Source organism: Acomys minous, assembly GCF_964271855.1.
Source record: "Acomys minous genome assembly, chromosome: 4".
Classification (NCBI taxonomy): Eukaryota; Metazoa; Chordata; class Mammalia; order Rodentia; family Muridae; genus Acomys; species Acomys minous.
The window spans coordinates 33,910,773-33,938,219 of NC_140486.1; the positions used below are offsets into that span (position 1 = coordinate 33,910,773).

Sequence of the window (27,447 nt, forward strand, 5' to 3'; positions counted from 1 at the left end):
TTTCTTCCAAAAACAGACTGCTATGGGAATTTCTTGTGCATGCCATTTCTGTTAGTCATATACCACAAGCTGTGTTATTCTATTAAACCTCTTGATAATTGATTCTGGAAGAATACCTTTCTCCCTACGGAGAAAACTGTATCATCTCTGTGACTGTGTCAAAGCTCCCAATTCAAGAGCGTTTGTGAGCAGAGCTCCAAAGCTGGAAAGCTTTCTCGTCTGTGCCAAACTGCGAATTTTAACGTGGAATGAGAATAAAACAAAATAAAGAAAATGGATTAGGTATCTTCCTTGAAAAAAGTCTGACGGAAAGAACCTTTGCCGTGTGGAGCAAGAAGCTGGCATGTGCCGTTTCCTGCTAAGGAAACGTAACCATTACTGTACACCTTCGGAACTTGGCCTTTTCATGCTGGACTCTAATCTTCTGGATCCGCTACAATTTGTTGTAATCTGTTATTCTACAAACCCATGTAGTCCTCTGTTTCCCATATGTATACCAAAGGGATTACTGAAGATTTACGCAGTTAATGAGGGAATGAGTGGCGTTCCTTAGTGAATAGGACAAAAGAATGAAAAATCCTAACAGGATCGCCTTAAAATAAAGGGGAAAAAAAATCCATAAAGAACCCACCAGGTTCCGAGCAATATACATGTGCGTGCCATTTCACACCAATCACAGTAAACAAATCCTTCCCTTTATAAAGTATTTAACTGAGACCAAGATTTCCTCAGTGTTCTCCATGAAGAATGCAGAGAGCACTGAACGCAGGATGTGTTTTCCATGTAGTATTCCTAGAGCCATAACACACCAAACAACGGGCTCTTTTGTCTCGACATTATTTTAAAACCATCACTAGAGAGAGCTGTGTCTAATTCATCTCAAAGTCCTAAAAACATTGCACAGAAATAACGATTTACATATTTATTTAAGTCAGATACTGGAGGTGAAATCAACAGCAGCGGCATGACTGCAGGGCGCAGTAGCTTTTGAGTCCATGACCCGCCCAGCAGCAAGGGTGTAATTTAAAGGCAGAAATTTCCAGTGCATGCACTGTTGGCCACAGTGAACCTGTTACAGCTCTAAAGGGAATTGTTTGCCTCTTATTAGATTTTCTACAGCACAGCCATAAGTGATAAATGTACTGCTGTACTCACTGTCAAGTTAATCAATGCTGCCAAAGTTTTGTTGACCTAACAGTAATCCATAAAGTAAGCAGCATTTTCTCTACCCCTATGACATCTCAGTCCACAGCAGGGCTGCGAATCCAAGAGCAGCTTCGCTCCAGAGTGTGTAGGTGGGGGCAGAGTGGGGGCTGGAAAATCTAAGCAAGACAGACAGGCTGGATGGTTCTCAAAATTAACAGTACCAAGGTTCCCTTGTCCCAATGAAAAAGCTTTTAAAGCCAGCGCCACAGATAAAAGAATCCACATTTGATGTTAAACCCTTACTGAATTAATAGCCCAATCAAAGATGCACACCCCCACCTCACTGCAGAGCAAAACACAAGAACACAGGTCCCAAACCTTCAAGAGTGTCAAAGCAAAATAACTCTGATCTACGCCTGTCTGCAGGTCGGTGCACTGATTAGACACAGTGCCAGGGACCAGTAACAAGAAATGTGATGTGGACAAGGGAAAAAAAAAAAGCCTGAAATGTGCCTCACTGTACAGCAGAGCCTATGAGAGACAAGGCTGTAAGAGGGCCACAGAGAAAGGGATGACAGGGAGGGGATGAGGCCTGCAAACAAACCGCAGCCATGCTTTCCCCAGCAGTTACGGACATAAGGAGTATGAATTACAGTCGATTTTTCTTCCTGGGGTCACCATGCCCTGCATCTTATGAACCCTGGGCATTTATCTGGGCAGCGAACTGACAAGTTTTTGTGGAGTGACCTGAGCAGGGTCATCTCTGCTCAGTCACGGCGACTTCGCTGTGGCTTCTCTTCCCTGACACTTGTCCCTCCCCCAAACTGATTGGCAAAGGAATCCTTGATAAAGGCATGGAGCAATGCAGTTGCTGGTGAAAGGGGCTGGCAGGACCTGGCCAGGGGACACTCAGAACCTCGTGTGCCAAGGAGATTCAAATACCATCAATCTGGAGGAGCGACGTCCATGCCCAAACCTGACAGCCAATCTTCTCACTTGGGCAGATAATACGGGAGAATTACTAACCTAGTGTGATTTGTCTAGCCCGTAAGAAAAAAGAAAAGTAAGAAGTTGTGGTTTTGAAAATAAAATAAAAAGAATTTATACTTTAAAAAAAAAACTCTATTAAACTATTTTTTAAAAATCTACTTTCTATGCCTCTGACTGACTTCATGATCTTCCTGAATTTCAGCCTTCACACGGCTCTGAGCTGTGAATGCCACCCATCACAAGACAAAGAGTTATTGCTGTAAGCTTACCTCTGGAGAGCTTTCCATATCTCTTCCTGAATCAGCCCACAGGGGCAGGTCAGCTTTTTCTCTCAGAACGCATAGATTTATAGTAATCTTGTGAACTGCTATGGAATATTTTATTAATGTTTTCATTGGATAGAGATTTTTTAACCAATCCACTTTTCATTGGACAGTTTTTACAACAGACTCTAATGAAAATACCTTACATGCCATGAAACAAAATTACGTAAGAATGACTGTAGGATAGATTCATAGATGGAATTGTCAAATTGTGTCTCCAAAAGACCCTTGCAATTTGCATGCCCCTTGAAGGCTTATTGGAATGCTCATTTCTTCATAGCCTTATCAATAATGTTTTCTTTCAACCCTTACAGATATAAAAGTAAATGTATTGTTTTAACTGGCCACATTCTGATTAACAATGAACTTATCTTTTTTCCTGATTTACTGAACATTTGTAATTAAAAAAAATTGTTATGTATATAAATGCAGAATATGTATATATGGGGGGCACATGTACCACACAGTATGTATGTGGGGGTCAGGAGATAATTTTGTGGATTCAGTTTTCTCCTTGCATCTTTATATAGGTTTAGGGGATCAAACTCAGGTTGGCAGGTGGGTGGCAAATGTCATTTCATTGGCTCCATTTAAAATTTTTTTAATAAATTAAAATTTCTACTTCTTGAGAGATTATAAGAGCTTTTAAATCCTATCGTTGTCACATGTATTAGGAATAGATTTTTGACTACTTGCTAATTTATTTGAATCTGTGGTAATCTGGGGGAGGTTTCTGGCTATAGAGAATTTTTTAAAATTCATGTGTTAGAGGCTGGAGATTTGGTTCGAAAGTTAAGAGTACTTGATGCTCTTGCAGAAACCAGGGTAAGGGTCCCAGCACCCACATGGTGGCTCATAGCCATCTGTAACTCCAGCTACAGAGGACCTGTGTGCCCTTCTGACCTCTGCAGGCATAGGCACACGCAGGCAAGCACTCACACACCCAAAATAAATAAATCTAAAAAGGAAATATGCAAAAACAAAGTACCTGGCACTGTTGGGTCAGCAATCATGCGGGGTGAGCTAAGGTTAGAAGGCACAGGAGGGGGCACGCCTGCCTGGATGGCACACAGGACTGGTGGGAGCTGTCGAGAGCAAGTCCGATACTCTGAGTGCTAGCAGAAGGTAAAGTGTGATGGTGCGTTAAAGTGTGCTACAAGTTAAGACCACCACTTCTGGATGGGAAGACTCAGGAAGGGTCCCACGGAAGAGACCACAAATGAGCCTCCAGGGAACGCTCTCATAAACAACTAAGAAAAGGGATGTGGACATGCAGGGCATGATAAACACACAGGGCAATGAACGGTAAGGTAGTGAGGCTGACACAGGATCGCAGAATGATGTGGAATTAGGGACATGTGGCCTAAGAATACCTCAAGTCAGTGCCTGACGAGGAGCCATCCAAGTGCTCTAGCGGATAGACGGCATTCCCAGATAGGAAGCTGAGATAGGTTAGCAGTTCAGAGACCGTGAATAAGAACTAGAGTGGCCAGAGCCAAGGAGGAAACCGCCAGGAAGGTGCTAGAAAAAGAACGAAGCGCTAACCACTAGGGGTGGACGGAGGAACAGCGAACAAGGATGCCCTTGGGACAAACAGCTCCCAGGGCACAGGCACGGGATTGTTTTAAGTGAAGATCCTGGGTTCATAAAGGGACTTAAGAAGGGCCCAGATTTTTCCAAAACAGCACAAGAGAAGTCCGTGGAGCGCTTCAACAAAGGGCAGGATCACCTGCAGTGAGCAAGTCCAGGGAGAGGCTGCCTAGGCAGGAAGAAGCTGAAGCTGATCACCAATGTGGAATATGGAGAATGCCTCAACATGGCCTCACGTGCCCTGGGGTAGCCTCTGATGAGTGGTTCTAATAATGCCAAAGAGAGCTGACCAGTGCCCCAACACTGCTCCGATATAATGGCCCCGCCTTCCTGCCAGGCGGAGGAGGGATAAAGCAAGACAGCTGGTTTATCTGTATGCTCCTTTTCAAAAGAGGAACAGCGACAATGACAATCCCCCATGTTCCCTGCAAGGGCAGGAGGCAGCAGGATCCTCTGCCACACTGTCACAGGATCTAACAAACAAACAAACAAACGCAATTCTGTAATGGGGGCAGGAGAAGACAGAGAGCACAAAACCAAGGTGAGCTTTAGATGCAACAGCCTCTCTGACAACCTTAACTCACTGCACCGGGTAGGAAAGCGAGGCCCTCCGCCCGGCTGGTAAACGCCCACCAGTCTTATCTGCAGAAAGGGATTGTCAAATTCTGGGTTTCTCTTTTGAGATGGGCTCTCTCCACGGAGTTCTGAACTCCATGTAAAACTAAAGTGTGGGAGGCGGTGGTGGCTTGCATCTTTAATCCCAGCACTTAGGGTACAGAGGCAGGCAGATCTCTTAGGTTCAGGCCAGCCTGGTCTACAGGGTGTTTGATGACAGCCAATGCTACACAGAGAAACCCTGCTTCAAAACAAAACAAAACAAACAACAACAACAACAACAACAACAAACAAACAAAAAACCCAAACCCAAAATAGAGGTTGTATTATGGTGACATATGCTGGTAACCCCAGTACTTAGGAGGCAAACGCAGGATGATCTCTGGGAGTTCCAGAGTAGCCTACTTTACAAAGCAAGTTTCAAGCCAGGCAGAGCTACATGGTAAAATTATGTTCTAAAATAATGATAGAGCACTTTAATAAACTGCAAGTAGTACAGGAAGACTTGTTTTATTATTTTTTAAGATTTTATTTATTTTTATTGTATGTGAATAGTGTTTTGATTGCATGTATATTCCTGGGCACCATATGCTTGCAGTACCCATGGAGGCCAAAAGAGGGCAGAGGATCCCTTGGAACTAGAGTTACATACAAACACGTGTAAATTGCCATTTGAGTGTTGGGAACTGAACCTGGGTCCCCTGCAACAGCACCAAGTGCTCTTAGCCGCTGAGCCATCTCTCCAACCCTGACGATCTAACATTGTTAAATCATATGACCAGTACACTATTTTATTTACTTAATATCTACTGGGATGGCTAAAGCAAGGTATTTCATTCAGGACTTCGCACCCCTAGGTCAGTGCTTCCCAAATATAAATATGAAATCCAGTAGATACACATTTATTCACTTAGACCTGACACAAAGGTATGACTGTGTGAATTATGCATCATATAACATAAATGCATAGGACACACATCTGTAATCCTGGTTCTTTACAGGTAAGGAGGGAGGACTATACATTCCTGGCTACAGAGTAACACCTTGTCTGAAAAAATCAAGAGTTTTACTATAAAGATGCAATTCAATGCAGGTTTCACTTTCCGGCATTTACTAGTAATTTAAAGGTCTCTTCCATGCGTGTTTTAACGTGAGAAAGTCTGGATGTTTTAGCTCTGAGTCCAGTGCTTGCCGTGCTCTATTTTGTTGGAACAGGGTGACTGCTCACTGCATTCAAGAGTGACCCAAAGGTCAACATATTTCATACAGAGTTGGTTTTTAACAAACTGCCATTATGAAACCTTTCTCCACCAAGTAGACCCCACAGCTGCTCCTACTAAACTACTATGCCCTCCCCCCACCTTCCCAGCTCCGTTCACCGACCTTCTGCAGAGACCTGGCCAGGAAACTCCCCTTTTTCCTGATGTCACACAATTATAGAACATCTGGGGAGTGCTGCCTTCAATAAATTTTTTGGTAAAGGACCAGTTGAGGCTCTTCCTATGAAAGGTTTCTAAGCAGGCCCAAAGTCCTGCTTCTAGGTGTTGTTATGGTAACGGGACTCCATAACAAAAGCAACTTTCTAAAGCAGCCTGCTCAGGATGTGCTGAGGCTTACAACACTTCAGGAGTCACACACTGGCCTCTCAAGCTCCTCCACTGGATCACATGAAGGAGAGCTTGGGACTCCAGGAGAGGCTGAGCAGCACTCTATGGGGGCAGCTTCCCTAAGACTGTTGGGCTACCAGACAAGGATTATGGGAATGCCCACTTCATGACAGTGTGAAAACTATTATTATTAAACCGCACAGCCTCCACTGGGACCCCCAAACAGGCTGCCATGTTCTCCCTGGGACACCCAGAGTTCCTCCGACTGCCAGGTCTCCGTGTCCAGAAGAATTTGAGGCTGGTCCCCACCCTGTGGTCTTGTGAAGAAAGTCCAGAGCCTCCCTTGTACCTTAGTACATATGTTAAACAAACTGGGAGCTGGGGTCCCAGCAGGCCCGTGGTGGTTCATAACTGTCTATAAATTCCAGTTCTAGGGGATCTGGTGATGCTGTCTGACTTCCCGGGATGCCTGGCACGCATGTGGTGCACACATATACACAGACACAAACACAGTCATACATATAAGAAATAAAAATATAAATATTTTAAACAAAATGGCTAGCAGTTAGATCATCTGGTGATATTATACAGCCAGCCTGGTGGTGAGGTAGAGGAGGAAGTAAATGTGAGGCACATGGCAGGGGCCAGGCCAAGAGCCATCCTTAAGAGAAGTTGATTTGAGAGTTAGTGACAACTTCTCTCTATTTAAGTCATTGGCCTTGTCTGGGTCCAAACAGAATTTTGTGTGGATCGTGGTTTTAATTGAATTGTTCAGACGGTTCCTGAAAGAACACTTTCTAATGTAATTTTCCTGGCTAAATAATAAAGATTGGGCATTAATCCCTGTGAACACCTGGAGTCAGCAGGATAGTCAAGGATTTTGCTAAAACATACATGTCAAACTCCACGCAGATCTGAGGAAACACAAGCTGCCCGATGTGCATATGCTGGCACACCGAGTCACCATACTCTGCCGTGGTGATCAGTAGTCAGAGGAGTTAAGGAACTATCCAGCTTACACAGCGTGGAGGCCTGCAGTTTTACATTTACATGACCCGCTAGGATGGCTGTACTCTTCATTGTAGTCTCTCCAACCCTGGACACTCACTATAGCCTCCAGCCCACCCCTGGCCAGCCTCCAGCCCACCCCTGGCCAGCCTCCAGCCCACCCATGGCCAGCCTCCAGCCCACCCCTAGCCAGCCTCCAGCCCACCCCTAGCTAGCCTCCAGCCCACCCCTGGCCAGCCTGCAGCCCACCCCTAGCCTCCAGCCCACCCCTGGCCAGCCTCCAGCCCACCCCTGGACAGCCTCCAGCCCACCCCTGGACAGCCTCCAGCCCACCCCTAGCTAGCCTCCAGCCCACCCCTGGCCAGCCTCCAGCCCACCCCTGGTCAGTCTCCAGCCCACCCGTGACCAGCCTCCAACCCACCCCTGGCCAGCCTCCAGCCCACCCCTAGCTAGCCTCCAGCCCACCCCTGGCCAGCCTCCAGCCCACCCCTAGCTAGCCTCCAGCCCACCCCTGGACAGCCTCCAACCCACCCCTGGTCAGTCTCCAGCCCACTTGTGACCAGCCTCCAACCCACCCCTGGACAGCCTCCAACCCATCCCTCGTCAGCCTCCAGCCCACCCGTGACCAGCCTCCAGCCCACCTGTGACCAGCCTCCAACCCACCCCTGGCCAGCCTCCAGCCCACCTCTAGCCAGCCTCCAGCCCACCCGTGACCAGCCTCCAGCCCACCCCTGGCCAGCCTCCAGCTTAAGAGTTGACTATAACTCAGAGCCAAATCTGGCCGTCTGCTGCCTTTATAAATACAGTCTGGTTGCAACACAGACCCTCTGCTTTGCTTACTCTCATCTATGGCCACTTTTGCACTATGGAAGGTCAGTTGAGTGGCTACAGCCGAGGCAAGTGACGCGCAGTCTAAAAACACTTCGTACTGACCTTTCACAGGTTTTGAACTCCTGCCCACTCTCCACACTCCTGTGTTTACCTGTCTAGTCCTTCCAGTCAGAGTGACAACACATACTGCTTTTAATTGAATCATTTCCCCCTATCCAAACTCACATGTCAATTCAGGCATGCTATCAAACATCCTTCTCAAATAAATAGAATTTTGAAAAGAAAAATGACACTAAAAATCATACGCAACAGGATATTGTTTAATGAGTTTTCTTTCTCTTAGTGGCCAGAGGTACAAGTGACACTGTCACCATGCCAAAATGTGCCAGAATCACTAACAGTGCAGGTTCACACTCCCTCTTATAAGAAATCTGGAACTAACTGCTCTCAATTAATCTGCTCTGCTCGTTGATAGCTTATTTATCAGACTGGGAAAGATGGATTTAATAGTGCTTGGTGGAAACAGCTTCTTTAATTGGAAACATCACAGCATTTAGCTCACTTTGTACTCAAGCAATTAAGAACAATTTGGAAAAGTGTTGTTGATTTTTTTTTTTTTTACACTATTGTCTCCTTGATTAGATTTCCGAAGATCCAGACAAAACAAATGACAATTCTAGCGAGGACTATTGGTACAAACAAGAGCCCAGCAGCCGGGTTACTTACCATGAGGAATGCGAGCCATCCTCATCCATTTTGTCAATGTACCACATTCGTTCTCCCTACCCTTGTCTCCTGTGTAGGTAAGTGGCAATACCTCTTACACAAGGCACCTACCTTTATACAATTATCTTTTCTCCAAATAAGCCAAATCAACAGAAGAAATTATTTTTCTTGATTAAGCACCCACATTTCTCTTGGGAGGGAACAAAACAAACAATTAATCTTTCCTTATTTGTTCTCAGAAGTCCCTGCCTCTTTGAACGCAGGCTATCCAGGTACCTGTGGCAGCCAGTCGGCAGCAATTAGGCCTGAACAGAAAATGAATGGACTCAGGGCTGAGTGCCTAATCTGCTGAGAGCCTGTGAGGGAGGGCAAGGTTACACCAGGAAAATTCCCTGTTGTCAGAACACAGTTCAAAATTACGACCTGGCTTCAGCATAATTAACCAGGCTTGGGAATTTATATGAACTAAGTAATTGGAAAGAATTAGCAAGAGATATGTACATTAATCTTTACCAGTTACCCAACATTTAATGAAATTAAGGGTCTTGTGTTTATTCTTGCTTGCTTAGTTTGCACACATTCTATCTCACCTGTAGAACAAGGACTGTGCGCCTTGTCAAGAGTAGAAGAAAACAGACAGAAATAAAGGAAGGAAGAAACAAAGTAACAAAACAAGAAATTATAAAGGCAAATTAGAAACAGCCCCAAACAGGCTCCTAAAGTCCAATACATTTATAGGGCAGAATACTATGCAGTAGTTATTAAAACTGTTTTATGAAGAATCTTTGCCTATTATGGATCCATACTGAAATATATACGGCTGAAAATATATTGGGGAGTTTCTTCAAAAATTATGGAGGGAAAAGTGTAAGAAAATACAGAATCTCATCTGAGCTGAAAACTGTTGAAGCTGGATGATGGCAACTTAGAGATTTATGTTCTTTTTATGCTTTTTATGTATTAAATTTTTTCATAATAAAAGTTAAGACTTTAAAAAAGAAACTTGGTACAGAATAAATGCTTATGACATTTTTAGTTGAATGCATGAATAAAGGTCTAATTGTCTTGAAAAGCTGTTTATACTGTGTCCCTTAAAAAGTAATACATTTGGCTAGTTTTGAGAACTTCAACCACTGCTACAGACTAAAAATTATCTTAAATGACATGCATATTATTTTGAGATGAACGGAAATCACTGTAAAAAAAAAAACCACCATAATTCTCTGTGGTTCATCTGCAGGCCTTTCAAATATGAGAAGAGCCATTGTGTCTGGAAGAAATTAGGTCTAGCCTTTGTAAACTGTCTAGCTCAACACAAAAGCACCTGACAGAACCATTATAAAAACATAAGGATCCACAGGTCTACCTAGAGATGGCTCACCACGATGAAAATAAAACAAAGACTTCTAAAGTATCTTTTCCTCTTCTTAGTTTGCCCAAAATTCCACCAATTATGCTGAATTGCCTATCTGGGAAATTCCAGATCCGTGGTTAGGGCAAGACTGTCTAAAAGGCCAGGCACTAAAACTAGCTTATGGGATTCTTCCCAGACACAACAGAAACATGAATACACAACAGAATCTGAAAACACTCGCTAGCAATGATGGATTTAAGTTATTAACAGATCAAAAAGAGATGGATGGCGGTTTGCTTTTCTTAATCTACATCATCATCTAGATCTATTTAAAGATACGTGGTGCACTAACAAACTTGGTTAAGGTTTCGATAAAATCAGTAAAAATAATCTGCCCTGTTACAGCGAGTCTGTATCGATCAATAAAATCACTTGTACGAGGAAGGCACGGCTAAGTACTGACAATCCCAGCCATTAATATTATTTAACACAGTGTTCACCATGCTAACCAGAACAAAGAGCAGTTTGTCTGGTGTTGTAAGCAGGATCTTCATAGGCCCGGCTCCTTTACCGGCTTCTCCCGTGTTTTCATGAAGTTCAGGCTATAGCTTCCTCTTCTATCAATAATACCTTTTCTTGTAATACATGAGGTATAATTTTTTTTGTAGTGCTTGTAGGATGAGGGAGAGGGACGGGCAAATGTGCCACTGCCTATATATGGTGGTGAGGGGCAATCCTGCCAAGCCGGTTTTCTTTCTACTTTTATGTGCGTTCCAGGAGTCAACCTTTGGTCACTGGGCTTGTGTGGCAGTCGCCTTCTTGTTGGGGAGAAGGTCTTACTCTCTACTTCATCTTCAGTTTGAAAGAAATCCTTGGTGGGTACTAGACCCGGCATTACAAATCACTGCTGGCTGTATGAGTGAAGGCCAGCACCCTGAGGTGGGGAGCTGTGAAGGTACAGGTAGTGACGGTGATGGCCCAGGGGCCAGGGCTCCCCTCAACATACGCAGACTTCCCTCAGCTCCATCAACGCCTTTACGCTGTCAGGCTTGAATTAAAGAAAAGTTCAGCTCATCCTCAGCGAGAGTTAGCTTATTGAGAGAGAGAGATGTTGGGGGGGGGGGGCACATAAAAACATTTTATATAAGAAATGTTTTTTTTAAATCACCATGGATATCTGTACTTTTAAGATTGATAATAGATAACAACAACAACAAAAACAAAAAACTCCTTGAAGAAATAAAGCTAACTTCAAAACAGCCATGCTTCTAAGCCTTATATTAGGAACTATTCTCAACCTTTGAAGCTTTGAAGACTTAAAATCTAAGGGGCTACTCGCCACTTTGACAAGAGGAGCGTAGGAGTCTCTGCCTGCAACACAGATCGCCAAAGAACCCAATCACCATTTGGTTAGATTTAACCTGTTATTCTCAGCACTCTGGGGCTTACACTGAACCGATCAGAAAGTCTTAACCAAATAAAACTTAGGGTGCTGCACAGGACTCGGAGAAAAAGACCCTCAAAAGAACACTCATTGCTAGCGCTACTTTTAAAACAACAAAGAAAAAGTGAAAACATATACCTAAAAAATGGCTTACAGTCACAAAACAGGTAATTTTGGTCATTCCAGAGCCAAATGTAAAATCTGTGAGTAGTTTTTTGAGAAGTGGATCCACGGGAACAACCTGATGTAGTGGAAACGGCCAGAGCACGTTTGCACTAGAGCAGAAACTTCTTGGCACGTAGGCAGGAGAGCCCTACAGGGAAACAGGCAGAGCAGCCGGGGACACCCTGCCACCTGCCCTCCACACAGGCCTCTGCAGCAGACGGATGGTCTGCCCAGCAATTTCATGACCTAACAGGTGATAACAGCAACTACACAGTGTCTCGCTCACCAATTTCTGTATAAAACCCCCATCCCAGCAGTTTAGATGTAGTGTCTGCTGCTTAATGGAGGAGACTCACTCACAAGCAGGATCTTTCTTTCTTTCCCTTGGGAAAATGACAGAGCTTAAGCAAATGAAAGTGAAGGGGGAGGAGATATTGGGGCCTGAGCGGTGGTGCAGGCCTACCCTGGAGGAACACGATCACGCCTTCTCAAGCACTTGGGACAATTAAAGGCCACCACCCAAACTATTACTGCTGCACTCCCCAACATTAAGGCTACAGATAAGCTCTGTTTTTAAAGAAAAGTTTAGATTGTGATGTAGGCTCCGTGGAACTACAGGGGGTGGGTGGGGGGTTGGGGGGTGAGTGGGGGGTGGGTGGGGGGCGTGGAATAAGAGGTACTAGAAGCAAGGCTTATTGCATGTGGGTGCAAGCACTGCAGACTGTGTTGTTATGGCCTGGGTTAAATAAAATCTTAAAGTTAGCAAAATAATGAAATGAAAATTTTCTTCAATTTAAAAAAAATTATGAAGATGATGATTGAGATATCATCTTTTTATCTTAAGCTAAAAAGACAGTGTTCTTAGGTAATTAATGGAAGCAAAGACATTCTCTCTGCAAATGGCATAAAAGCTTCCCAAAGGTAAACAATCCAAAGACCCCAATCACTTGGTCAAACATACAAAATTTTAAAATCCCGTGTACACACAATGCGGAGATACCTGACAAGGAAGAACAGCAGAAACAGATGTCAACTTGAACTTGGAAAGAAACAGCTTTTAAATTATATGATTCAAACTAGAAAACAGGAAAGAAAAGGCAACCCATCTCAAGATACGGTACCCAAGCATCCCCCAGGGGCCTGGGGAGCTCAGAGCTCAGCACGTGAGGCCAGGTTTCATCCCCAACACACATACAAAAGTACAAGTACATGTGTTGTACAGACATCAACACATGAAAGAGGAGGACGTGCAACAAAGAGTTTCACAGTAAGACTAAGGGAGACCCAGATTAAAACAATATCCAACACATGTGTGCAATCCCAGCACTCAGGAGGCAGAGGCAGGTGGATGTCTGGGAGTTTGAGGTCAGCCTGGTCTACAGAGTGAGTTCCAGGACAGCCAAGGGTACATAGAGAAACCTTGTCTTGGAAAACCAAACCAAACCAAAGCAAACAATATCAAAAATACTACCCTAAACGGAGTCAGCGAAAAACCACAGGCCAATCTCAAAAGGCAAAGAATTTGCCAGTTCTGTTTGTACACATAGGCAAAATAAAGTATCTTGGTTAAGCTGGGCATGGTGGCACATATCTTAAACCCCAGAGTGAATTTGAGGTCAGCCTGGTCTACATAGTATGCTCCAGTTCAGCCAAGGCTACTCAGTGAAACTGTCTTAGAAACAAACAAGCAAGCAAACAAGACTGTTTAAATTAGTGTATATGCGCTATCTATTTAAAATTGTAGTTTACACTCTTTATATTAACACGAGGGTTGTAGAAGTAGTGTAAATATATTTATTTTTGAAAGTTTTATAAATCTAAGCATTTGCAGAAGTTACCAGAAGTTAACCAAAAGCTACCACAAAGTATAGAAATGACCTTCCAGTGATTGCATAGATAATTAGAAGAAGGAATTCAAGGGGGAAGGCACATGGTATTCCTTGGAGCTGTTCTCTCAACAGTATGTACAATACCTCTGATTACTTTGTAAGAACACGGAGCACGGCCCTTTGCTGAATAAGTACAGGCCAGGAGTCCTGCAGCTCTTATAACTGTGTACCCAGATTTGCTTGGCAGATCCACGACTTTATACAACTTTCTATAGGAATAGGGACTGGAGGGCAGCGAGGAAAGCTGTGCCGAGTCCTTGTTCTCCTTTTGATTGTAAACCCAATCATGAAATTCGTACAATTTTGCCTCCATTTTTTTTCAGTAAGATTATTAAGCATCAAAATGTTAAAAATACCAGATTTTAACAGTGCGCACACCCAAGGAGATGAAGGAGAAGCCAGGGAAGCCCCAGCCTGCCGGCAGTGTGTACTCTAGGATGTGTCAGGGCGCAAGCGCAGTTTCTGCAGATCTTAAAACAGTTATGGGATCAAGTATTGTGGTGCTGTGAATAAAAATGGCCCCCAGAGAGTCGTGTGTTTGAATGTATGGCCATAGGAGTGTCACTATGACATGTACAGTCTTGTTGGAGGAAGTGCGGCCTTAGGGTAGGTGTGGCCTTGTTGGAGGAAGTGTGTCACTGTGGTAGAAGCTCAAGTTCCAGCCAGTGTGGCACACAGTCTCCTGCTGTTGCAGGCGGATCAAGATGTAGCGCTCTCAGCTCCTTCTCCAGCATGACTGCCTGCATGGGGGTCTTGTTTCCTGCCATGATAATAACGGACTAAACCTCTGAAACCGGAAGCCAGCCCCAATTAAACGTGTCCCTTTGTAAGAGTTGCCGTGCTCACGGAGTCTCTTCACAGCCATAAAACCCTGAGACAGGTATCATATAAAGAACGAAAACCAGCAAGTTCACAGGTTGTCAAAGGAAAAAAAAAATCACAATTAGCAAAGTGATGGATCACAGAGGAATTCACCAATTATCAGGTGCTACACAAACACTAAATGATCATATTAAACAAAGAAGGGAAAGGTCACGGGAAAGTTTGGGGGGGGGCAGTGAAGATGAGAACACAACGCATCAAGACCCCGGAAAGCAGCACTCAGGTGGCCCCACAGCTTTAAAAGCTTACCTGAGAAGTCAAGAAAGACCCAGCAATTTGACTTTTTAAACTTGACAATTTAAGAAACCAGAAAAAGAACAGACTATGCCAAAGCTAGGAAGAGAAAGGAAACCATAAAGCCTGGAAGAAGACTTGAAGAAAAATAAGTGGAACAGAGAAGAGAAAATAATAGAAAATCAGTAATAGGCCAGTAAGATGGCTCAGCAGGTAAAGGCAGTTGCTGCCAAACCTGACAATCATAATCCCACACCAGGGACCCACATGGTAGAAAGAGACAGCCACTCCCATAAGCTGGCTTCTGCCCTTCTATATGCATGCATGCACATACATGCATATACACATGTGCACGCATGCATGTGTATATGTGTGTGCACACACACACCTTTTAAAATGTAAAAATAATTGTCTAGGATAGTAAGTTTTATATCTCACAAACAACTTTTAAACTTGTGGGGAAACCCCAAAGAAACAAATAAAAACCAAGAAGGGCTGAGGAAACGGCCCAGTGAGTAAACACACTTGCATGCATGCATATGTGACATCTGACTTGGATCCCTGTGTAAAACATGGAACCCATGTAAAAGCTGGACATAGGAGTGCATGTCTGTAACCGCAGCACTGCTACAGATGGAGGCAGAGGAACAGAATCACAGGGAAGCTCTGTCAAGCTGCCAGCCTGGAGGCTTCAGTGCAGCAGTCAAGAGAGATCCTGCCTCAGACAAGTGGGAAGCATAGGCTGATGCCCAAGGCTACCCTTTTACTTCCACATGTGTGACATGGCAAGCACGTGCCCTCATCCACACACAGATGCAAATATAAATAGGGCTGGAGAGATGGCTCAGCAGCGAAGAGCACTGGCTTTTCTGTCAGAGGACCCAGGTTCAATTCTCAGCACCCACTCAGCGGCTCACAATTATCTGTAACTCCAATCCCAAGAGATCTATCTTGTGCCCTCTTCTGTCCTCTGAAGGCACCAGGCACAAAAGTGGTGCACAGACATATATGCTGGCAAAGCACTCATACACTAAAATACATACATACATACGTACATAATTTTAAAACAATTTTTATCCAAGTATGATGATGCCTATCTTTAATCCCAGCACTCAGGGAGGCAGAACAAGGCAGATCACTATGAGTTTGAAGTCAGCCTGGTCTATCAAGTGAATCCAGGACAGCCAAGGCTACACAGAGAAACCCTGTCTCAAAACAAACAAACAAACAAACAAACAAGATAAAACCCAATTAAAAAAAAAACTCAACAAGTAGATTTCCATTTCCAATAAGATGGAAATATATCTTTCCTTATTTTTCCCACTTAATTCAACTGAAAACTGGGCGTGAACACAAAATGAGCATACGATCAGGAAACGCTCAGGAAGAGGAGGAAACTGCTACAACACCATGAATGAACAACACACAGGGTGCACTTAATGTTTCCCCTGCTCCCTATGGTTCCACATACCTCAGATCAGCAACTAAGAAACTCAGGAGGAGAAAAGGAAAGAAGGAAGAAAGACCCACCGAGCCCCATGTTCCCAGCCAGAGTGCTGCCACCATGCCAGCCTGCCATGCTACCTTTATTTGATATATTCACTTTGTTCCCCCTGAAGATGTGACATTCTTATCTGAAAATAGAGTAGCTTGCTTGCTTCGTCTCACTCCCTCTCTCATCTCTGCCTGCTTGCCTCTCCCTTTCTCTCCTGGTTATTGCTGTTCCCCAACTGATCTTGAAACTCTTAGGTTTAAGTAATGCTCCTGTCTCAGCCTCCTGAAGAGGAAGGTTGACAGGTGCAGGCTGCTGTGGCTTTTTCAAATACACTGTAGAATCTTGTTTGTTTTTTGAGGCAGGGTTTCTCTGTGTTGCCTTGGCTGTCCTGGACTCACTTTGTAGACCAGGCTGGCCTCGAACACATAGAGACCCACCTGCCTCTGCCTCCTGAGGGCTGGGATTACAGGTGTGCATCACCACACTGGCTTACTGTAGAATGGTTTGGGTTTTTTTTTTTTAAACACCATTAGGAATGTGCTTCTCTGCCAAAGTATTTTTAAATGATCTACATTACTTAAATTGATGCTGATGCTATTTCTAAATTATAGTTTAGAGATTAGGATGCTGTGTGTTTCTGAATAAAAACAGTCAAAAGGCCCATAAGCGTGGACCTTCTTTAATTTTCATTTTCAAACTATTAGTGACCAAAGAAAGAAAAAGAATATGAAACATACAGATGTTAAGAAAGCTTTGTTTCTTTTGATTAACAACTTAGAATGAAATGAATTTTGAAAATGGGTGACCTTATCTTTCTTTCTTAATGTTAGTCTCTTACTTAAATGTAGCTCCCAGAATGTCCCATAATCCTCTCTCAGGCTAAGGTAGCAGAATCTACCTAGCTTGAATCCAGGAGCCCAACGCTACCATGGGCAACACAGTGAGGCTGTTTCAAACAATAAACAACAAACAAAAACTCCCCTTTAAGCAGGAGACTTAGAATGGAAGCCTTATTTGCTAGGACTTTAAATATTTATGCTAAAAATGTTAAGAGGCATGGTCCGAGAAAGATGCTTCAGTGTTTAAGAGCACTTGATGATCTTACAAAGGACCTGGGATTCGTATCCAACAACCAGGTGACAGTTCATAACTACCTGCAAATCCAGTTCCAGGGAACCAGTGCTCTCTTCTGATCTCTGTGCTCCTGCTCACGTGGGGTGCACATAAAGACATGCACAATCTCTCTTTCTCTCTTTCTCTTTCTCTTTCTCTTTCTCTTTCTCTCTCTCTCTCTGTCTCTCTCTCTCTCTCTCTCTCTCTCTCTCTCTCTCTCTCTCTCTCTCTCTCTCACACACACACACACACACACACACACACATACACACACACATACACAGTTAACAAAACAACCATTTATTCACCAACCAACCAATGATTCAACCAACCAATCAGGGAAAAAGCAGTCTGGTAAACTGTAATATTGATCACTATAAAGTCTTTTCTTGTACCTACTATTACATATCTATATTAAATTCTCAAGGGCGAAAATGTTTTCCTAATTTACAAAATCACCAGTGTGCATGAGAAGAGCCCATATTGGGCCGTAGGAAAATAAAATCCCAGCCGCAGGCCAGGATAGTAACAAATGTACTTGGGAAGGCCACAGGGTTTCAGCCTGCTTGACCTCAGTCTTTCCATATCTAAAACAGTGGTGAGGGCCAGAGGAACAGTTGCGCTGACCTTTTCAAAAGACAGACTGCCACAGGGGTGACTATGAACTTCTCTGACAGGCAGCAAATGAGATGGAATAGGCAGTCTAGGCCCTACGGCCTTGGGAGCACGGCTCGGAGGCAGTAGTCCTTGGTCAGGCCGTGGGCCAGGCCAGTGCCGTACCATGCAGCTGAGGCTGAGCTGGACTTGCAGGGATGCTATCTGCTAAGAAGTGCTCTGGCAGGCACTCCTGGGGTGCAGTCCTGTCCTGGGGGTGAATGGGATTCTCCCTGGAGTTAGGTAAGTAGTGGGGGAAAAGAATACTATCTCATCAAAAGACATAAAAACACTAAAAAGCAAGAATTGGCCGAAGCCAAGGCTCTGCCTTCACTTCTACAACATGTCACAGCAACCTCCGCCCAGCTCCCACTGCCAAAGGGGAAGAAAAGGCCCCCAGTGATGTCCTCTGGGTCTTCAAGCCACTCAGTGACAACAAAAGGAATGTAAAACACACAGGAGGAAGCAAGCACTCTCAGGCCTCAACCGCATCATTCAAGCCCTACATCTGAGAATAGAAAATCCTAAGCTCAATTTGAGCGTCACTGTAAGTTCCTCTCCGCAACAGATGATTTTATCCACATATTTACACACGAAACACAAACAACTTAAAATGTTTACACTGAGGAGTAATGGAAGTCATGTGTCAAATGCAACGGGGAGGGAGGCGGTGAGGGGGGGATAAAGCTTTCCTCAGCGCTGAAGCCGAAGATACACACTATCTGTGGAAAATCTGGCCTACAAACGAAAGCGTGCTGTTTACGTATCCTATCTAATTACACAAAGCATGCATTCTACCCTTTGCATACAATGTCTTAGGTCTCTTTCTCTTGGTTTTTGGTTGGCCTGTTGCTCTGAAGTGATGCCTGATAGCTCCACGGCACAGAATCTCAGAGAAGGCCACACGCTTTCCTGGAACTTGTGATTCCAGGTTCCTTTAGGCTCTCGCTCCCAGAGACACAATGAAGAATCCTTCCACCAAGCCCTGCAGCCCAAGAGCAAAACCCACGAGCAACGTCTTCTTTGGAGCTCCTCGTATAGGTCCAGTCCTCTTTGAAGAGGGTAAAGACTAGGACCCAAGAGAAGGCTGGCAACCGACACCTAACATATTCCTTTCCACTGAGACAGTGTCCTCCACTGTATCACTGGGTACCAGTCACCAATGACTCAGACCCAGTCACTCACCGGAGCTCAGTATGGGGACAGGCACACAGGCTTCTCTTCTATACAAGTTCCTCCCTGAGGTTGACAATGCTTGAAGGGGCCACAAGGACAATGAAGGAAGAAGATGGCTGTGCTGCCAATGTCCCTAAGGTACTACTCTTAGAAGGACCAGTCTTCCTAACCCTTCGATGAAGTCTGCCCCTTAGGTCTTGTTTTAGTTTTTGAGGTAGGACCTGTCTGTGTAGGACCGGCTGGACTTGAATGTCTGATTCTCCTGCCAAGCATCCAAAGCTCTGGGATTACAGGTGTGCCCCAACACATGGCATCCCAAAGCGCCGGGATTATAGGTGTGCCACTAACACTTTTGCAACCTTCTTCTTTGAGGCATGGTTACTTTCCTCACCCAGCTACAGTCACCTGCACATATCACTACTGACACGGGACTAAATGTCGTGCATGCCTGAGCATTCAGGCCTGTCTGTCCCTGCACCTGCCTGGACCATCTATGCACTTACTGAGAACTTCATGGAATGGAAGCCTGTGACTTCAAAGGGATTGTAAAGCCCAGAGAAGTGGAAAGGGTCCCGCCCTCTCCTCTGCCTTCTCTGTCACTCGTGGGGAAGAGACCTGCATCTCATCTCACTCGGTTCTGCCTGTCCCTTGAGGTGACAGTGAAGGGCTTCCTGATGCATTCCTTCTATACATACATTCCAATTTCACAGAAGCTAGCACTTTCTCAGGAGCAATTTCTACACAGCCCTGGTGGGGTTTTGCACGTGTGTTAGCCTGCCCCACCAAAGAGGCATTTTCTCCCAGGACTCAACTAGCTTCCAAACATCTAAAACCCAAGGGCTGAGAAAACAGGACTATTACATCTCAAACACAAAGTAATTTGTACAGCTGAGTTGAAAAATGGACAGATCATTTCAATAGCATTCTTCCAAGGACACTGAATCTGCACTTGACCAAAGATTTAATCCAATAAAAAAGAAGCCAATACAAGCTAAATGAACCAACTGGCAGCCATATCTGTAGCAGTGAACAGCCTGTATCTCGGCATCTCTGCTGTTGGTCAGTATTTGGTGTCATGCTCTTACAGTCTAAGCCAACAGAGTGAGACACAACGATTTAAGCTCCGGTTCCTTGCGGATCTGAACATCGCTTACCTGTAAGTATGTTTCCAGGCCTTGCCGCCGTTGTTCCAGGACTTTGGGGACCCAGTTCCTGACGTGTTTGGAAGGGATTTCTGGAGTCTTTATACATTTCTTAAGCTTCCAAGACAGAAGGGAGAAGATGTTTGTTAATTATAATGACACCATTTGGAGGAAAGAGAAGCCAACTATGGATAGTGAACCAAAGCTAAAAACACACTGAAAACTTTTCCAAATGCTTTTCATGCAGGTGTTCTGACAGCTCAGGCTTCAGGACCAATGGGGTTTATGTTTGGTAACTGGTACGGTATGTACTTCACACTTAAATATTTTTTTTTCTAAAAATTTAAAGCCTAGTACTTGAGTTAAAGGGAAAGCAAAGTAAGATAGTCTGAAAAAGAAATTTGTTTAATAGCAAAATTAGCTCTTTGTTTTTGTTTCTGTTGTTTTTGAGACAGGGTTTCTCTGTGTAGCCCTGGCTGCCCTGTAACTCCCCTTGTAGACCAAGATGGCCTCAAACTCACAAGCATCTGACTGTCTCTGCCTCCCGAGTGTGGGATTAAAGGTGTTCGCCACCATGCCGGGCTGTAAATTAGCATGTTTTAAATATAGTTTTCTAACTAAAGAAAGGAATACAAAGAACGGTTATTTCTGACCACTGTCCCAAGAAATGCCACATGAACCGGAGTACACCGCTCAGAGAGGCTCTTGAAATTTCTGAAATAAAGTGAAATTTAAAACATAGACAAAGGCTAACCCTTTGCACAACCCAAAAAAGCAGCTCAAAGTTTGTTCATGCAAAGTGGAGGGCAGTTCTGAGTTCAGTCTTCCAGGCAGTCTTTTCAGGGAATGGCATTAAAAAAAAAAAAATTCCAGGGCTGGAAAGCTGCCTCAGTTGTTCAGAGCACAGGCTGCTGCTCTTCCAGGGGACCGGTGTTCAATTCCCAGCAGCCACATGGTGGCTCACAACCATCTGTAACCCAAATTCCAGGGGGTCCTGGACACCTTCTTCTGATCTCGTCAAGTACCAGGCACACAAGTGGTATACAGACATATACGCAGGCAAAACACCCAAACACATAAAATAAAATAAAGATTTTTTTTTTAAGCTATTCAAGTTTGAGGCCAGCCTGGTCTACAAAGTGAGTCAGGCTACAAAGAGCAACCCTGTCTTGAAAAACAAAACAAAACAGCTATTCAAAGTTAAATTAGAGCTGTTTCGGTATGAGGAAACATGTATCTTCAAGAAGTACCAAGTCCTACATCTGGAATGTTTCCACATACAACAAAGGGGATTGTTCTAGATTGGTGAAATGATTGACTTAATAACAGGCAGATTGTCCTAGGTTATCTGGGCAGGTTCAAGGCAACAATGAGGACCTTACAATAGGGTAGAGGTTGGCTACAGGTCAGAGGTTAAAAAGTACGAGGCATAGTGGCATACACCTATAGTCTCAGCACTTAGGAGGCTAAGGCAGGAAGATCACAATTTGGAGGGTAACCTGGGCTACAAAGAGAGATTCTGTGTCAAGGCATAAATGTAACTCAGTGGCACAGCACATAGTGCTTGCTTAGCATGTACAGTCCCTTGGGGTTAATCCCCGGGACCTAAAAATATATAAGTACATATATTTTATCACAAAAAAAGTCTTAAATAGTTGTGACTAGCTTTCATGATGGCCTCATCAGCCTCTAGAAGCCAAAAAAAAAAAAAAAAAAAAAATCTGCCCATGGTCTCTGGAAGCTTGGAACAGCTACTCAGGACTTCTGGAAGCTGCAATGGACCTGCTCAGGGCCTGTGAAAGGGCTGCCGCTCTGCTGACCAACTCAATTTTAGTCCGGTTACATTGATTTTGGACCTCAAAACCTCAGGCAGTGTGAAAGAATAAATCTGTGAGGCTTTAAGCTACTAAATGTTAACCCCAATGTCCTAACTCATTGAAGACTTATTAAGGCGGCCACTTTACAGAACAATTTCTCATCCATTTAGAAGGAGAGAATGCATGACTAAGCCTGTGTAGCCAAAACCACAACAACATTTCTTTGCACATTTAAGAACATATTCACCAGTGACCACTCTAGGTTAAATCCTTATGGACCCTGTGAGAAAGGAGCACTGTGAACAGCAGCCCTTCAGGCTCTGGCCATTGGGCTGCACCCATGTTCACCACCTCCCTCTATAAAGATACAAGGAATTGCAAAACCCCAATCTGCTCTTCCTTACCAACCAAACTATTAGGAAGGGAATTACATAGCCTCTGGGACACAGCTGCCTGGAGAACCGCATGCCTGGCTGGAGCCTGGGATCACTGGAGACAACCAGAGGAAGACTGCTTCCATAGAGAAGACAGCACAGGGACACTGGATAGGTCTTAGGATTTGTCCAAGTGTATTATTCTTCTGCCAGTTAGAGAAAAGAAGTTCATCACTTCTCACTCTTTTGGGCAGAGAAAGGAGATCCTGCAACAACAAAGGCCCCGAGAGATGGCTGCTTAACAGCCACTGGACTCCTCCTCCATGTTTCTTGGCACCAGGGACATACCAGCCCCTAACTGAAAACCAACTATCTTAAGGTTCTATTGCTGTGATAAAACAGCATGACTCAAAGCCAGTTGGGGAGAAAAGGGTTTATTTCTTCCTACAGCTTGTAGTCCATCATGCAGGAAAGTCAGGGCAGGAACTTAAGAGGCTGGAACTTACACAGGGGCCATGGAGAAGCACTGCTTACTGGCTTGCTCCCACGGCTTGCTGTTCAACTTGCTTTCTTACACCACACAGGACCACCTGCCCAGAGGTGGCACTACCTACAGTAAAATGGGCCCTCCCAACAAGTTCATATAACTTAATTAATTTATTCTAGTCCCCATTTATTCTAGTCCACGTTTGCCACGTGGCCCGTTACTTCTCACTATGTCCTGGTAAGTCCAGCTTCCTCCATGTCTGGCTGGGGCATATCCTGCCTCTCAATTCTTCCCACATTTCTTATCTCTGCCTGGAAGTCCCGCCTTTGCTCTCCTGCCTCACTATAGGCCATTTGCTCTTTATTAAACCACTCAGAAGGTGATGGAGAAGACTGACACAGATGATGCTTCCAGGTTATACTCAACTCTCTGCCCGGTACAGAAATCAGCATTTGAATAATACAAAGAAAACCTTTACACACTGCACAAAAATATCCCAACAAGGGGTCTATCCAATCCACGAGCAGCTCTTAGAGGCCATAAAGTGAGGGAGTATTTCCTTCCTTTCCTTCTTCCACTCTTCGCATGCAATAGATGGAGCCAGAACAGACACCTTTGACCACCGGGCACAAGCTCTGTGGTGTTGGTAATGGTAAAGTATCAGAAGACTGATTACCCTCAAGCGAGAACAGAATCTCATCTGCTATTGTCCCCAGTGTTTTGCATTTATAATCACTGTCAGCTAAATTTAATCCCCAGGAATAGGGGAAAATGACATTCCGAGTTCAACATATTAAACTTAAAGTTCTTGATTTCCTAAGTTCCCTTATCACCATGGTCATGTGATACAGTTGTTAATTAAAATGCAGCACAAATCTACTGGGCAGAACTTGTTTTCCCAGAAGACAGCAGGATTTGTTCCTGCCAGAAGTATGAAGCAATGCCTGGAGTGACAGCAGCTATATAGTAACCAAAAAAGTAAAAGTCACAGCCTTAGGACAACAGAGACTGAGGCTTGCACCATCCCTTGGGCTGCCTGCCTTTAGGTTTCCTGAGGACAATACCAAATCTCTTACTTGCTTAAGAAAGCTGGCCAAGGTTCTATGATGTACAACCACAGACACTTCTAACATAAAGGAATCAACCGTTGAGGCTAGAGAGTTTAGGTGACAGATGCCTCTACGTATCCATGTAGAGATAATGTGTGAGAAAGTATACAGAATTCTGTGAACCCAGGAGTCTGAACATTGTGCTAATAGCATTTACAGATATAGAACTAAGTCAAGGCACATTGAGACTGAAATCCTAACACAGCAAACTGGCTTTGGCAGGTATAACGCTCACACTGGCCCGATGGTGTTTCCAACCTACTTAACTCCTTCCACGTGGTTTGGGCAGAACCTGTGACTACAGTGACTACAGTGGGATAGTTACTTCCACGATTACCTGTCTGTACACCTTGGTCTCAGAAGACTGCTAGCTCTGAGGAAGCGGCTATGGCTTGAAGTGGCCTCTAGCAGCTAAGAGCCACCTCTGGTCAAAAGTCAGCAGTACCAGCATCACTCCTAGAGATGCAGGCAGAGATCTGTCTGAGTGAGCGTAAATGCAGACTTACGCCTAGGACAAGATGGGGCTGTAAGCCTTAGCAGAGCTCTGACCCCTGGCCCACAGAGACTCTGTAACAACTGTTACTTGAAGGTTATGTGTTTGTTCCTCTGGTGAGTTACTATGCTGTCGTAGAACACTAGGAGGGCCAACCCTGAGGGACAAGCAGCGAGTGAGGATGAGGGTAAGAAGATGATATCACACGGGAGTGTTTCCAAAAGGGGACAAAGGGAGGCAGGGTGGCTATGCAAGCCTGACTTCAAGCCCCATAGAAGCTCCACCATCTGTCTTCTCCCTCTCTCTCTCTCTCTCTCTCTCTCTCTCTCTCTCTCTCTCTCTCTCTCTCTCTCTCTCTCTCTCTCCCCCCCCTCTCTTTTCTTTGCATCTTGATGATCATGACAGAGACTGCATCCATGACACATTTGGAGGTGAGACTAACCTAAGACAGTATGTTTCCAGTAGGGCTCAGTGCTTGCAAGATAAATACTCCTTGTCCACTTCATCTGATGGTTAAGTGTCCCAAGACTCAGCTTCCAGGCAAAGGGCTTTTCTGATGTGTGTTGATAAGCACGCGCCCGTGCACATACACGCATCCCTTTTCAGTGTGTGACCACTCCCTTTCTGTTTTCACACTGTTAGAACTCACTGAGAACTTACTTACTCCAGACAGACAGGACTCACTAGCATTGAAGTGGATATTTTCCACAGAGAGGATCAGAAATACTTTTAGCAAGGACAGGAATAAAAAGAATGAAACGAAATCATCAGAAAAAAAAAAATAGACATTTTGGGGACAAGATAACCTTCCCATATACAGTTACCCCAGTTTTCTCAGGGCTCCTTCAGGGATGGCTCATGTGTCCTGTTCTCTCAGTTTATCCCACAGAGCAGGTTTCTTGATCATCTGAAATGTGCACTTCATTAAAGTGAACAGAAGAGAAGGCAATATTTGACTCAAACCCAAAGGAGGGAGTAACAAAAGACGAGGGTAGTTAATTTGAAAATGAACCAGCCCCATATTTCACAGAAAACATTATGAATAAAAGGGTGGTTGGAACTGACAGAAAACAGCTGGGGAGGCATGAAGGATGAAGTATGCTCAGAAGTTTGCAGTGTGGGTAAGTTTCTTGTCATGTATGAGGTCTGGGGCCTACGAGAACACAGCTCTTTCCAAGCATGGCCATGGAAAGCGATGAAGTACTTGGCTGAAATAGGGGTGCCTGGGGCACAGGGCTGGGCTGCTCACTTAGGGGTTCAGCCATCATAAGAGCCTGTGCCTGAGGTACAGGGTCACCTTGCTACAAACAACAGGAGGGAGCCTTGTTTTGTTTGAGTGGAGATTTGTTATCCCCTACCTCATGGTAGCCCAGTAGAAGCTCCAACGCAAGCAGGATTAGAGAGACCTGGGGTCAAATTTCCAATCACATAACCCTGCCCCCGCCCTACATACCGGAACACATATGATGTTCTCCAATATCCACACACCAGATAATTAACCTTATGGAAAATACAAAGGCTAAGACATGGTGTATGTGTTGGGGGTAGGGGATGCAGAGTCAGGCATAGCAATACCCACGTGGAATTGTAGCATGTGGGAGACGATGAGCTTTCCAATACCCTGGAATATACAACACAGCAAGCTCAGAGCCAGCTGGAGATATGGGATAACTAAGCTTCGGGTTAAGCTATACCTTTAATTGTTTAAGTAGAAATGTCTGTAGTAAATGGAACAAGAGTCTCTAGAAAGAAGGAGATTAGAAAACAGGCAGCTGGCATTGAAGAATCTGAATGTCCTGCTTTGCTTTTAATGCACCAGATGGATGGGCATTCAGCCGGGCAAAGACAGGGAAGTGCAGACCTACTCGGGACATGCGTGGGTGTGGCCAACATGAGACTCAGTAGAAATAGTGTCGGCCAGCAGATGGCTGGAAGTGAACAGGATGATGATGATGTCTTCAAAGACGTCTGAGCATCTCTAATTCCCAGAGCCTAGGAATGGTATTCCTGCACAACGGAAAGGGGTGTTACAGGTAGGGTTTTAATTAGGGATCCTGATACAGGACTGCTATCCGGGATTATTATTGGGATGGGCCCAATGTTAACTTCACAGGCGAGACAGAACTATATGGGTCAGAGAGATGGATGTGATGATAGGGGAGGTCAAGAGGGAGGCAGCAACAGTCCAGGAGATGACTGCAGCTTAGAGGACGGAAGGGGGCCGCGTGGAATGTGGGCAGCTGCTGGGAGCTACCACAGGCAGAAAACAGACTCTCCTGTGGGAGTGCTGCCCTGTCCACCCAGTTAGCACAAGATAACCAGCATGCCTAGTTTTAAGTTGCCATGTTTGTTGTAGTTATGATAGAACTAGGAAACTAATACAAGGTCTGGGAGCACTGACTGACCCGGAGAGTCACAGTCTGTGACATGGTAGACAATTCAAGCCTACGTTGGAGAGATGTGGCCTTGAAATGCAGGCAAAAGCGAACTGAGAGAAAGGTAAGAAGAAAAAGAGAAGAGATGCAATACAGAATAGCACAACTCTGGCCTGACAGTGGTGCACAAGGTGAAAGCCAAGTGGCCGGTATTGCAGGGCTGTGGAAGAATGAACCAGCAGCACTTAGCAGCTTTCTGGAAGATTTGGGTATGAAAAAGGCCAGAAGAATCTTCAAGATTCATAAGCCTTTTCACTGTATGTGTGGGATGGGGTGGGGTGGGGTGGGGTGGGGGAGGGGGTGGGGTGGGGGAGGGGGGTGGGGAGGTATCTGAGTGGTGTCTTTAAA

At 44.7% G+C, this 27,447-nt stretch overlaps 1 protein-coding gene across 4 annotated transcripts in view; it reads right to left on the reverse strand.

The window, feature by feature from the left end:
* SNX24 (sorting nexin 24) overlaps positions 1 to 27,447 on the reverse strand; it is a 135,653-nt gene that overhangs the window by 28,285 nt on the left and 79,921 nt on the right. For all 4 annotated transcript variants that reach the window (XM_084779416.1, XM_084779417.1, XM_084779415.1 and 1 more), the window contains one exon: positions 20,397 to 20,501. In XM_084779416.1, the coding sequence (XP_084635542.1) occupies positions 20,397 to 20,501 (105 nt within the window). The remainder of the gene's footprint in view (positions 1 to 20,396; positions 20,502 to 27,447) is intronic.